General features: G+C 41.1%; 1 protein-coding gene across 1 annotated transcript in view; it reads right to left on the minus strand.

The window, feature by feature from the left end:
- The window catches only part of man1a2 (mannosidase, alpha, class 1A, member 2), a 130820-nt gene that overhangs the window by 73152 nt on the left and 42726 nt on the right, over positions 1–14942 (minus strand). Inside the window, exon 4 of the mRNA XM_047600742.1 lies at positions 8510–8606. Within this exon, the coding sequence (XP_047456698.1) occupies positions 8510–8606 (97 nt within the window). The remainder of the gene's footprint in view (positions 1–8509; positions 8607–14942) is intronic.

The raw sequence follows: 14942 nt of genomic DNA on the forward strand, positions 1-14942 counted from the left end.
AGCCTAAGACAACTGGCACGTCTTAGCTGCTGACTTGCAAACAAGATAAACCCACATTAGCAGATTTGAACTAATAAAAAACTAAATTCATCAAATGAGAGAAATACACTAACTAGACCAAGAAGACCGAACATAGATGTGACGGCAGCTAAGATGTACTGATCTAATCATCTTTGTAGTGGAATAACTTATCACTTCATGTATTAACTAGAGCAGTTCCACTGTTTTTGTATCGAGCTCTTAACTCACTGAAGATTTGTAGAAGTGCATCAATGTCCTTTCATATGACGCATTAGATATTCTGGCCTGTACAGTCGAGAATTAAGTTGATGGCACAAGATGTGGGCCTTGCATTGTGGATTGCCAGACTTTTCCAGCTACACATAAATAAGTCATTTCTGTTGTTGTGCCCTGCTATTCCTAAGGTCCTGGTAGCCACCCATGAGTACACTGCCCCGGTGTCATTGGGGAAAGTTTGCTCCAGGACGCAATGCGCCATTTCGCCTTGGGATCCAATCATGTTAAGACATGACCTACATGCTCAAAGGACGCACATACAGCTACATGACTGCGAGTGTGAGCTCCGTGGCTAATACAGCGTCGACAAAAACCCTGCAGATGCACTTTGAGAATGAATGTTTATCCATAAAGCCCTGATTATAAAACCTGTTTTACGTGGCACTGTGGTTTCATTGGATTCTGGGTGAGGTTTTATACAAACAAGATCTATACTGAGTCACTTAGGATGATGTTGTTGCTTGGGGAAAAAAAAAAAAATGGCCGTATGTATTTTTATTCAAAACTGAACGTAAGGTGAGCTTCAGATCGTGTCTATGTGGGCAAACAGCCAAGATAATCTTATAATGGAAGAAGCGGGTGTCATGAATAATGACTAAGCTGCCTCACTGTGCTGGGCCAGGTGTCCAAACTTCATCCCAATTTTTGCATCATCTCCTCACAGCAGGCCTGTAGCAACCGCATGCCAGAGGCGGCGGTGGGTGATATCGTTTACCGTGAGCGTGTCGAACTGCCTTTGGGAGAAAGCCATCCGCCGGAGACATGAGAGATTCTCCACCAGCAAGTTTAGATTAAAATCATCAGAGCTTTCAGGGAAACCAATAAAGCAATAACAGCCACTTGAGAGAGTGTGTGTGGGGCAGGCTTTCCGACTCACTGGCGGATTCCCTCATGTGTTGGCAGATTAAATCCCCTGAAATTACTACAATAAGGTCCCCCAAAGCCACAGGATTTTAAGGAAATGTCAAAGATCTATTACAGTACAGTGGAAGATATTTGCAACAAGTTTAGTCTGGTGAAAGTTAGGACTCTTAAAGTAGTAATGCAATAAAGTACAACAAAAGCCCCCAAAATCCCGACATTCGAGCAGCCTGGATAACTTGATAAATTACCCATATGGTTTGTTAATTATTAAGCTAGCTTCCATTTAATTTTCTGTTGAGTAACTGGGTTATGTTGCACAGGACTAGAGGAGCTTTATATTGATGATTTCAGCTCACTTGGATTGTTTCCACTCCCTTCACATAGTATTAAAAAAAGAGACAAAAAGGCAGCGGTGTGGATTTCCACTCACGGCTGACCTGAATAACCAGAGAGCAATTTCCAGAAAACCTAAAGGAGTGTTTCTAACGGTCACAGACTTTACTGTCCATCCAAGATAAACAAGAGCACTTCCTCCTCTGCCGGTAAAGCCCGACCTTTGCGTAGAATGACTGGCACATCTCTGCAAGGCTGAAATGCTTTCAGTGTGAATCAATGGTAGCCGATGTTCCGATTCATCCTATTTCATTTCTCATATAGGAGCTAGGAGCATATCAAATAGGATTTTTTTTTTTTTTAGACCACACAACTGCTTCACCAAACCCTGCATGAATTGTATTTATTTTTTCTTTTACAAGGCAGTGAGTTATCCACGCTTGAACCACGTGGCCTCAAGGCCAAAAGGCTTTGTTTGTATCTGTAGTCAAGATCAACTCAAGCCATTCTCTGCAGAAGAGAAGGGAAAAAAAAAAAGCAGAAGTGAACTCAAGGTTATCTGAGCCCCAACGAGAGGCCCTGTCCTCTGGTTAGCATTCTGCCCTCTCCTCCTCTATCTAGACATCTGTAGCTTTACACATTCCTCCTTTTAAATGCGTGAGTAATAGAGGTAAACTTACTGCCAAGGCTGATTACGTGCACATTTCCCTCAATATTGTTATTTATCTGAGCTAAAATTAAAATTAGTTTCCACTGAAAAATGTTCTCACAACAACATATTTTAACATGAAATCTTTTATCTATCAACGCTATTCATCATAAATGTTATTACCCTATTGGAAGTAATCAGCAGAGGAAAAGTACTGTTTGAATTTCATTTCATTTGAAGTTCAGTGTGATTTAACGTCAGTGACTTGTGCTGATTGTAACTGAGCTGTTAATAAGTCATATTATAATGAAATCAACATGCTTTTAGAGTTCTAGGTTTATAAGCACAGAACCGAACTGCTTACAAGTTGCAAAATGCACCGCACCAAGCTAGCCATTAGCATCGCCATTAGCTTTTGCTCTAGAGACTCTTTGTTGAGTTCTTGCCTGAAACACATCTCTCAGAAAAACAATCCAAATCCATTGATTTTGTGTGGTTTTTAAGTCAGGACGTTTCCAGTGTTTCTATCGCTTCTAATGTTTGGATGCTCAGACTTAACACTTTAATGATCCACAAGAAAAACTGCTCGGTCACAGAAGCTAAGTTACATAAAAAAGCACTCTTGAAAAGGGATAGTAAAAATAGAAATAGGGGTGAGAGATGGCTGCGAATGCAAATCAACGTATTAGATTTGGTCTGAGCACGGGGCAGCTTTTTATTATTGTGACCTGAAGTTACTTTTAACAAAATATCAACATGATACAAATACAAATTTCATCCTTTTTTCATTCAGTCATTGAGTCTTTGGACACGTGCGTCTCTCTGGTAAAAATGATCAATACTACGAGCAACTCTGCTGCGTCTCCAATACCTTGCATTCTCTTTTCTATGTCTATTTCAAAACACAGGCGCACACACACACAAAGACAATCAATAAGTCCTGTAGGTCTTCTGTAGGAAGACAGGACATGTCTCAGTGTCTCATCGTTAATGGAAATGTTTTTATTCGTTTTTTTATGTGAAGAGTGTGATCCTCGATTCTTTGCCTTTTATCTGGTTTGTATTTTCCCTGGCCACCCTGTGACTAATGACCTGCAGATACCCGAGACTCAGCCACTGCCAGGACACACACACACACACACACAAACAAACACACACACACAAACACACAAACAGCATCCATCTACCATTTAGCAGCGGCTCATAAAACAGCACAGGCGCCTTTGGCCAATTTACCAGATGGAACATTCCAATTTGACACAGGAGCCTCATGAGCATGTATCTTCACACACATCCGGAAACCTCGGGCACACACACACACACACACACACACACACACACACACACACACACACACACACACAAAAACAAACAAACAAAAAAATACAACACACACACACAAGTCAAACTGGCCACTCATAAACCAGCAGCTCTGACAAACACGTATAAAACAACATATTCACGTTTACATTCACACCAAGACCAATAACAGATTTTGGACGACATTGGCAGCAAAGATTATTTGAATTTATAGAAATATGTTAATCTCGAGAATATACATTAAACCTTTGGTGAATGGCATTTACCGCCAAAAACAATCCCCTCCATGAGAACTTGACATCTAACGGCTGAACGAGGCTCCTAATCAAAAATATGGAACTGGTTCGGTTATCAGAAGGTGGATGTGGAACATATTTAAGGTTTGCAACAAAAAGATAATGGCTAAGGACAGCAACGCAACGAGTTTATGCCATCACCTGAACAACCACAAGCCGAGTACGATGTGAGCCAGGAAATGAGTCTGTAGAAATCAGCCACATCCTCCGGTAAATCACAATCACAATCCCCATTCTGGACGACCTGTCCCCCGGCTAAAGTTTACCCTGAAAATGTCCCTGATTTGGGGCATTTTATGAACGGGAAAAGAAAAAATGTTGCACGCAGACTAAAACTATTACGGTAGCCGGTGGTGCTGTTATTGACGTTAGAGACTTAGCATTTTAAATATGTTTAAATACGAATAAATAGTTTGACTGTAACTGGTCAGTACCATCTTAGAGCTCCCCAGACAGAATGCAGTGACAGACTGAGACAAAAACATGGATTGGAATTATTTTTATCAAGATTTTCATCGCCAAAATGGCAAAATTTATTGTCTTTTTTTTTTTTAAGCCCATCCCTTGCACAAACACATGTAAGCAGTCAACAGTGAGTCAAAGACCCAGAGCCTGCAGCACGCTCAGAGCACGATGTGTGTTCGTTAATATCGTCTTCATAAAGCTGTGGCAGTAGGATCTCTGCAGATCACTACATATTTCTACACCAAGCCTATTCACCATGACAGCAGTAATATCACAGAAGAAGACATGCTATCTACCACCTGACAGCAGCAGCACAAGAAGAAGAAGGAGAATAAGACGAAGAAGAAGAAGAAGACGAAGAAGAAGAAGAAGAAGAAGAAGAAGAAGAGAGTGGCTGCAGAGAGGATACTGTTTGAGCAAGTGTGAAATATTACAGCTTTTCTGGAGGGGGTGGCCAAGCCGACACTTGAAAATGGTGAAAACAACTAAGTGCACTCTAGTGCAGTGTGATGTGTCCATCAATGCATATGTCATCACTGCCAGTTAATGGGTTTAGGAAATAAACAGTGTTAAATGTACATTACACGTATACTTTACACCAAATGCTCCACTCAAATCAGAATTAAGAGTACAATAACTATTTCATTTATTACATATTTAGTAGTTATTTAATTTATATTGGTCATAAACTAAAACCACGTCTTCATAGTATCAAAACTTTGTCTTCTTCCACTTCCTCTTATGTAAAGGCATCAAAGATGCTAAAAATCCCAGAAGAAGAAGAAGAAAGGACAGAAAGAGAAGACGAACAAGGAAAATAATAAGAAGAGATAGAAGAAAGTAAATAAGGACATGGAGGAGAAGAAGAAGAAGGGAAATGATGAGGTGGAGCAGAAGAACAAGAAGAAATGGAACAAGGAAAAGGAGAAGGGGAAGAAGAAGAAAATAAAGAGGAAGTAGAAGAAGTAGAAGGAGAAGAAGAAGCTAAGTGGATGTTTAATGAGGCCTTAGTAAGAGAACTTCATTCAACACTAACAACCTGATTCACCACCTACAAGAAAAGTCACAAACAGATTTGGTGGAGGCCACTCAAGTGAAGGCTGCACCGAAACAACAACAAACCCTGAACGCTGTGTTTTAAAGAAAAGTTTTCTCTAGGCAGCGTCAAGGAGAAAATCTCACACAGAGGATAATGGAGTTTATGGCGTTGGACTCCATTTTTTCACCATCTGTTTGCAGCTTCTGGAGCTGAATAATAAATGATCACGAGTGGATTAGGGGACAAAAGAATCCCAACCACTTATTATATAGTCATCCCAGGTTATTCAGTGACAAATGATGCAGCTACAATACAAAGCTGTCACTCGATCGACAAAAATCAGGACTAATGACTCAAACAGTTGGTGATTGTTGGACATTCCGCATTTAGAGGATGTTTAATCTATTTTAGGGCCAAGACGCACCAGGCCAGCAGACGGTGAGCGTCTGTTAACCTAGATTTGGTGGTTTTTCCGGCACCGTTCGTACTTGCTGGACCACCGTTTGGAACTTTTCAGCGGTTCAACATGTTTGGCCAGTTCTCTACAACCACTTCTAGCTTCCTAGCCCACCCAGCTAACAGCAAATCCTCTGGTTTCCCATTTTAAATGATGAATACAGCCTACTGCCACCTGCTGACATGGTGTTTACAGCCTCTGTGGTGTGTACAAGTGAAACTTTTTGGTCCAGACGAAGGTGATGTGAGGTAGCAGTTCTTTGATGTTGGTTTGTGGTGTCCACATCTTTGTACATTGTTGTGCCTTTCCTCCTTTTTTTAATGAAACCCACTAAAACTGGTGTTTTTCCTTCAGCAAAGTATTAAATTACAATATAAAAACACAGACGACATGTGGTGAGGACAGCACAGACCGTAACAGGCAAATCTACAGCTCCCCACGGCTTCGGGGAGCTTGTTAGTGAGTCTCAGTTCACAGTTAAGTTGTCCAGCCAGCAGCTTTACTGTTTTGGTTCACTGTCACAGCTCTTAGTAAGTAGTTGTTTTCAGTCGCCCTAAAAAGCATCAGCGCTCTGCATACTCAATATATAACGGCAGGCAGACAAATCTAAGCCAGTGACAGGGTTCCTCTGCAACTGCTGCATGTGCAATAAGGAACTGTTTTCTCGTAAATGTGTTGAATCACATTCAACAATGACACACAGTACGTTTTGTTTACATCATTTTAAACTCTTCTATGGTTGAACTGTGCGGAAAATACTTGGAGCCAAAGTCTAAAGTCTTCTAGTGTTAACATGGAACACTTCAATTCGCCTTGGATGAGTTGGAGCAAATGTGGCAAAATAATTCTGGGAAAAACAAACTAATGTGGTGAGAATGCAGATCTGATTTTAAACATTACATAACTTGGGTATGGATTGAGTCTATAAACATAGTCGGTGGTCACTTGCAGCTCTTCATCTAACAGCTCACTGCTGCTGCCTCCGCTTGTCCATTACTCGTAGCAGTATTTCGGTACTTTTGAAACAGCTCTCAAAGAATGGAAAACATACAAACATTCAAACTGTCCAAAAAACGTTGCCTTTTTATTTTTAAGGCAATTTGTGACAAGTTGAAGAGAATGATCATTTAAATTTACATGAATGCAACTAAGACTAAGAAATATATGAACCACTATACAATAATTCACAACATTCAGCCTATCAAAGACACTACATTTCTGGTCTTTTAATAAAATGCTACGCGTGGTCAGATGTTGAATCTATTTCCCTCCCTTGCTGCAGGTTGCCCAGTCTGCATCTTTTGAGGTGAAGTCCAGTCAAACTTTTGACAACATTTGACCTTAGGCAGCACTTTTAAGGTTCACTTCCTTCCATGCAGGCAAGCAATACACCTAAGGAGGCTACGCTAATTAAAAAAAAAAAAATCAATGGCACCCAAATGAAGCACCCAAATCTGCGTTGCTTTTTGGTCTGGTTACTACTGTTAGAATTAGTACCGGTGCCATTATGATACCGGTACCCATCCCCCTTTGCAGCTGGCAGCCGTCTCTGAAGTCATCGGTTATCCAGGTACTTTCTCATAGACATCACATTTGCGTTACCTTAGGTCATAATAATGTAAATATCACCAATATGATACCAAATTGTATCATTAATCAACTTCAAAGAGTTCTTTGCAAATCAGACACGTTGTTTTAGAAGTGTTTTTGGACAACTTTAGCCAGTCATACCGCAAGTATGCAAATCCTAATCTGAGTCTGGTAAGACGCCATCCGGATTTAATGATGGAGCATGTTTTAACCTGCACAGAGAAAAAAAAACACCCATTTGCATTTTGATAGTCCTACAACCAATCAGAGCCATTTTGTTGTAAACTAATTCAACTTCATAGCGCTCAGACAAGACCACGCTGCTGTGAGTCTTTTGTCCTTCAGTCCATAAAACAAACCCAAATGATGTGATTGGCGCAGCAGATTTTTTGTCGGGGTTCCCAACGGAGCAACTCCAGAGCAGTTTTCCACCACAGAAGTGTCTTCCAGGCTATGGCAGCTTACAAAGGTGTAAAAACCGTCCTGAGTAGTTAACGTTGTGTGATCCGTGTCATCACAGGTGCATGTGAAGACGCAGAAAACCTCCAAAATACATCCACGGCTGATTAGAGTCTGCACCGGATTGACCTCTGACAACAACAACGTGTATCAACCTCTCCAGAAACAGGAATTCTCCCTCATGACTAAACCTTAAAAAGCTTTTAAGACCCCACCGTCCACGCACACTAACACTGCAGCATTTAACTGTGACAGGTTTATTAAGGTTTAAGCATCAGATTGTTAACCCAAGAAAGAGATTATTTTAATTATAGCCATTAGTGATGTTGGCATCGCATTAGGGACATTTTCATTAGCATTTCTGGACACTTAACAACACAAGAGTTCAACTAAATAATTACTTCGCAGATTTACACACTGGATGAGGACAAGTGCAAAATTAATAGCACTTCAAATACATTTTCAGGTTCATCTGTTATTTCAGTGATGTTTCCTTGCTTATGTTCGCAAACACTCTCACCGAAAGCGTTGTGTTTCTTGCCCGAGGCGTCATCACAGGAGATCAGACAGGGTGTGTGTGCCTATTAAGTGTCAGCAGAAGTGTGTGTGTGTGTGTGTGTGTGTGTGTGCACAGTCACGCATGCACCCATGTGTGATTTACAACGCCGTGAGAGAAAACTGCCAATGGGCACAGACAGCAGCAGTGTGAGAGTGGGGTTTTGTGTGTCTGTGTGACTCACCGAAGATGTTAGTAGAATGTCCCTTCTTGGCGAGGGGCTTCAGCTCGTTGTGGCCCCAGCCGTACTGTCGGTAGCTGTCCCACGCGTGCTTCATCATCTACAGGAGGACGACAAACCGACACGTTAGAGGGGGAGGACATGGTAGTAGTTTACTGTGTGTGTGTGTGTCTGTGTCAGGCTGCATCCTGCTGCCATCAAGGAGTCATTACTGCAGGGTGTCTGGTCTGGTCTAGGTGGGTCCTGAGACCCTGCGTCCTCATATGTGGACGTTAAGTTTGAGGTTTGTGGCGGCTATATCGTGCTTCATTTAAACTTTTATCCTCATAACTAGATGCTATTCGGTGTAAAAACAAACACAAGTGGAGAAAATCTCATCAGATTTTACAGTCGAACTTGTTTATTTGTGCTCATTGACTTTTCTAGTTTAATGTGACACAAACATAACGAGCTATAACTTCGCTAATTAGCAAGTAAGTCACTGGGAATTCATTATTTGCAATTCTTCTTTTTCACAGCCGTGCTTAGACATGAAAATGAACAGCTTTATATTCTGTTACATATTGGTGACTTTATTATAATATACAGTGAAATAATCCCCGTGTCCACACGTGAGGACATAATGTTTCCAAAAAACTACTTCCCGTTCAAAGACGATGCTTAGTGTTTATACTTCTTGGGTCTTAGTAATCCAGAAATAAAGAGAAATGGAGTAATTAAAAATGCAAACCAAGGAAAGCTCAGGTCTGAGGAGGTTAAGTAGCATCTACATGAAAGAATGAATAAATTAATGAATGAATAAATACCAAAAGATTCCCAGTACAACGCTGAATTGTCACAAGATGGTTGAATGGTATTTACTTCTCCTGTCAGTGGTCATAATTATGTGGCTGATCCGTTGCTCCACAGCAGAAAGAACCACTACCACTTAAAAAAAAAAATGCGTCTTGTGACTGACACATAATGTGTCATCATTTTATTTACCGTCCATGTCACCACTTATCTCTGATCAGAGATATTATTCACACATCCTGCAGCTCATATGGTTCATGTCCACTTGGTAAAGACGACTGGATAATGAGTTTGAACCACATTACCATAACTTTACTTTGTATTAATAGGATTTACAACTTTACAGCTGTGGATTCTTCTTATTTAAGCTGAAAAATGAATGAGCGTGTTTGCAGGATCAGGATGACACTGTTAATTAAACTCATGTACTTTATGTCAGTGTAAAATGTGATGCTCTTTTCCAGAAGAGAAAAAAAAAACAAACATTGCCAGTTTGTATCCTGAGGACACACACACACATTCAGCACAAACGGAGGTTGTATTATAAAACGCTGTCTTTGTATCTTCTCTGTCCCTGTATCTGTAGACATCTGTCCACCGGATAGAGAGAGAGGGGGGAGAAAAAAATTCCTCATGTGACCTTTGAAAGGAGGCCGCGACGAAACGGCTCGGGGAGGGGAAGGAGGATAAAAAGAGCAAGAGATTGTGAGATGAGCCCTGACACGGAGGCCGACGCTGAGAAGAGGCGCTCCAGGGCGAACGGTGGAGACGAGGCGGCCGAGGAAGGAGGCGGCTTTTACCGCCGCTCTCTTTCTCTGCAGCTCGTCCTGGACGAGCAGCGACGGCCTCAGATAGAAAAAACAAAAAGCACATTTCCGTCGGCCCTATGGAGATGTGGGCATCGCCGTCTCTGTATCGCTGCCCGTCTCCCTGGCTCCGCTCCTATCTGTCCATCTGCCAGCTGCTCCGTCCCGACATGGCTGCTCGCTTATCGTATCGTTTCAACGTGATCTCGATGTTAACAAATCCACAAAGTTGGCACGGACGCCTCACGCGCTGCTTCAGACTCACACACACAGTCACTTTATTCATCTGGTTTTCATTCAAGTTAAATGGCCAAACTAAAAAACCCTTTCAAAATAAAAGACCTTGAACAAGTCCTTTTAAAGAAGCTCTTTAAATAACATGAGGTTTTATGCAGACTGGTTAAAATGGTTAAATTATTTACAATTTCACATCAATTATACATTTAAAGTCCGTAAAACGCTGCTCCATGCTAATGGTTGGCCATTAGCTGGTGTCAGTGAGGATCTGTGGCCATAGTTTTGGTTGTATATCCTGAGTGTTGGCACCAGTTGAACCACTGTGGGCAGCTTTTTAAGGCGTTGAATTAGTGTGTTAGTTACAGAGAGCACTCAGCAGAATTACTATGGCGGAAGGTGGTGAAGAAGACGCTAAGATCTCTGAGCAGCTCGTTGCTAAATGAGGCTCCTCATCAATAATGTGGAGCTGGTTCAGATATCAGAGGGTGGATGTGGAACAAACTCGTCACCTATGCAAGGTGTGCAACACAAAGATAGTGTCTAAGGACAACAACAAAACCACTTTATTCCACCACCTGAAGAACAACCACAAGTCAGAGCACGACGAGAGCCATGAAATGAGTCAGGAGACATAAGCCATATTATCCAAAAAATAATTCAAACTAATTTTCATTTGTAAGATCTGGGCTGGGTGGTAGGTATACTGGTTCATACTGAATATCTGTATTTTTTTCGTTATAATATGAATTTTTACTTTTTAGGCGCAGTTTCAGACCTATTTACCATGTAGCTACTAAACACACACATGGTGCGACTGGGTCATTGTAAAGCGCGGTGAAGATGGAATAGTCTGAATAGGGAAGCTGCAAACTGCCAGAGGAGCTGTGCCCAATAAAAGGTGGTGGTTGTTTGAGTTTTTTTTTTTATGGTGACCAGACGTCCCTGATTTCTGGGGACAGTCCCCGTTTTGGATGACCTGTCCTCCGGCTAAAGATGTTTAATGAGAGTGGAAAAAAAAGGTTGCACACAGACTACAGTTATTATGGTAGCCGGTCGAGCTGCTATTGACATATGTGAATAAATATGTCAAAATAAATTAAACCATAATTGTCATTTCATCTTGAATTTAATTATCTTTTTTTTTTTTTTTATCTCTGAGCTGTAAATGTCTCAAGATTTCCACATCATCAGTCAGTTCTAACACGGGGCCATGCAAGCCTGTTGGTGTGGGATTCTTCTACAATATTTACTCATCAACATCAAGTAGAAAATGTTGTGAAATAATACCTTGATACCGTCAGAATGTTGAAAAATGCCATGATATACATTGCTCTCGTTAGAAATCTTGTCCTGCAACGAGATCAGCCCGAAATATAACAGAAGCTCCAACTTTCAACTGGAGCTAAGATACTGTGGAAGTACCGCAAATCTCAAAACCCAATTGTGAAAACTTGTTTCATAAGAAAAAAAGAGTTAAAGGTCAGTCTCACAAGATTTTCCAACAACAGAATGTGGGAAACGGCACATATTTAATATATTTAATATATTTAGTATATTTAATATATTAGTCTCAGAAGATTTCATGACCTTTCAAATCAAGATTTGAATCTGAAAAGTCTAAAGTCTTTGTGCATTTGGAGGATCAGCAGCAACACGCTTGTATTTTTTGTTTTTTTTTTGCAAAATCCTCAACAGCTCAATGTGGCACGAGAAAAGACGTGTGTTTGCTGCAAAAGGCAACACAGCAGAAGCTAAACCAGCCACAAAGAGAGTGGATCAGGGTATATGTATATTTCTCCACCTGAGCTGTGCCAGTTTCCAGTTCCTAACTGCCTCTTTACTTTATGCCACCACGTGGGGACCAGCATCCAGATCCTTTTCCTACTTTCCGTCTCCTTGGAGCCGGCGTGTGGCCAAACTAATAAAGACGAGGGCCAGGAGTTTCGCCCTGTTCTCTGGCCTCGTGGCTTTCCATGACGCAGCCCATGCACATACCGAGGATTATAAATCAAATGAACACACACCGTGACACGGACACTCGAGGATTGGCCGACTCCCTGTGATGTGTGTTGATTGGATGCTTCATCAAGTTTTGATTGGCCCATATGCCGAGGACATGCGCAGCGGCGCAGGGTGCCTGACAGTGTTGACAAACTGCTTATTTAAAAAGGACCTTGGAATACTAATTGGACATTAAGCTACAAAATTCTGTGATTGATTCTGACAGCTACTGTTTGCCATCAAAGCGTCTCGGGAGCCACGAGGAAAGGATGGGAGGAATTGGTTTGCATTGGCCCATGCGGCTGCTTCATTCCACAATTAGATGTGAAGCCCATTAGCAATTACTGCATAATTGGCTGCAGGGGCGGTGCAGAAAAACACAGGAGCCAAACCCAACGCATTCCGGCATCTACGACGAGGAAAGCTGAACCTGCATCGGTCAATATTCCCACTTAATTGCGCTCGGGATCTCGGTTGGCGGCAAACGGTGCCAAATACACCGTCGGCCGATGGCGTCTATTGGTTTGGATTTAAATTGTGGTACGTGGCTAAATATGAGCAGTTATTAAAATGCACTAAATGATCCGTTCTGTTGCTCAGCACTTAATCTACTGCAATAGATTGGATTCATAAGTGGTTACGTAAAGAAATGAGTGCAGCCTTAGTGGTCGTAAATAGAAAACACAGTAAATACCTGTTTAACTCTATATCCTTACAGCTACCTTTAACTCAGCTACCTCTCTTTAACTTGGTGAAGTCCTGCTACAGGTCTAGAAAATCTTGCTTCCTTAGTACCTGTTTAATTTATTAAACATGCAACTGTTTCCAAGTTTGTGCAACACGTGAGGCAAAAACTACGTCAACGGCAGAAAGAAAGAACATTTGTTTTGGTAAAAAAAATTGCTGTCAAATGTTGTTGGAGGAGGTGGTGGATGTGGTTTCTGGCATTTATTTATTTATTTAATTTCTGTAGCAAGTAGAAAATAGAAACCTGCAAGATGATGCAAGGAGCGGCACACACCAGAGTTTCAGAGCGGTCAGTCCTTCACACCAGGTTCAGGCTGATGACCTAAATTCATTACGACTGGATATTTTGAATATCGGTTGTTAAAAACATACATTTCCTTCCTCATAACTTCAGCAACCTGGAGTTTTTTTTTATTTTTATTTTTTGTGTGAGAAATAAGAATCTGTATTATTACATTAGGGGTCTTCAATGTTTTTCTGGCCAAGGAACTCAAACTGATGAGTGATTAAGGAGTGAGCTCCTACCAACTACATGTGTTTTATATTAAACTGGACCCATAAACACACTGGTACCAACAGCTGACAGATAAAGACAGCAACAGACAGATTCAGGTTTTAATTTTGCCTTGGGACTGAATAGACTCTCTTGTCCAATTGTGGGGAATCTGACAAAGTCAGCGTGTAATATGCAGCCTTGTGATTGGCTGAGCAGGGATAGGGGGCGGGGCCTACTGTGTCCAGGAGGCTTAGATTGACAGGTCTGGCTACTGTTGAGATGGGTCATGTATTGGATGCGAATGAGTCAAGTGCTGACTGAGATAAGATCTTCTGCCTCCATCTATCCCTTTACTGAAATATATCTGATTCATGTTAAGGTTTATTTGAAGAAACTTAAATTTGTGGGGAAAAATTAAAACAAACAAAAACAAAGATTTAGCGACCCCCCCTGCAGTAACCCCTGTTGAAGACTTATGTCTTACATATATGGGACATCCATTTTTTTTTGTTTTTTTTTGTTCTAAGGTATTAAATTGTAAAAATAAAGTAAAATAAAATAAAAATGTGCTGGACTTTAAACTCATCTGGATATTCTCTTTTATCTTTAAAGGTTCCTGCAGGTTTGAACAAATTACATTATGGGTTAAATTTAACACAAAGTACGAAAAATAAGGAAAATCATTGACCCAGAATTACTTGAAGAATAACTAAACGTATTGTCATTCAGCTATCGGCTCAGGACTTCCCTGTGGTGGGCTCCACTAATGAGGAGCAGAAACATAATAACAGAAACATAATAGGCCGGGGCCAGAGGGGGTCATACTGCAAATGAAGTGGTAATAAACGGACACAATGATTTAAGACTTGACTGAACCTAATTTAAGACCAACCTAAAATGAAAAAGAAAAAAAAATGCTTGTATTATAAAACTGGGAAATTTTATCCTTTTAAGACTCTGTAGAAACTCTTTTCTCAGACCAGGCAATCGTTGCATCATTATCATTGTCTCTGTCAAACACACACTTGGTATCTGTATCTGAGGAGCCATTTAATAAATGATGCCATGTATTATTCTGTACCTGAGAAGATTGGAGGAGGCTGTAAATAGGTATCGCTGCTTATTTCCATGCGGGCCCCGTGTCTCCGTATCGCTCCTCCAAATTTATTAATCTCGCAACATTATGCGCTCGAGCTCACTCTAAAAACGAAGCGGCGGCCCAGCGGTGCCCCGGTGTTATTAAGGTCAGAGTTGGAGGGAGATTAAAAACATCTCTTCACCATCGACCCATCAAACGACGAGCCGGAGAGTGACCGTCTGAAATATGGGAGCACAAGGTTTGATGCATTGAAGGCAG

The sequence above is a fragment of the Mugil cephalus genome, chromosome 12, assembly GCF_022458985.1.
Source record: "Mugil cephalus isolate CIBA_MC_2020 chromosome 12, CIBA_Mcephalus_1.1, whole genome shotgun sequence".
Taxonomy (NCBI): Eukaryota; Metazoa; Chordata; class Actinopteri; order Mugiliformes; family Mugilidae; genus Mugil; species Mugil cephalus.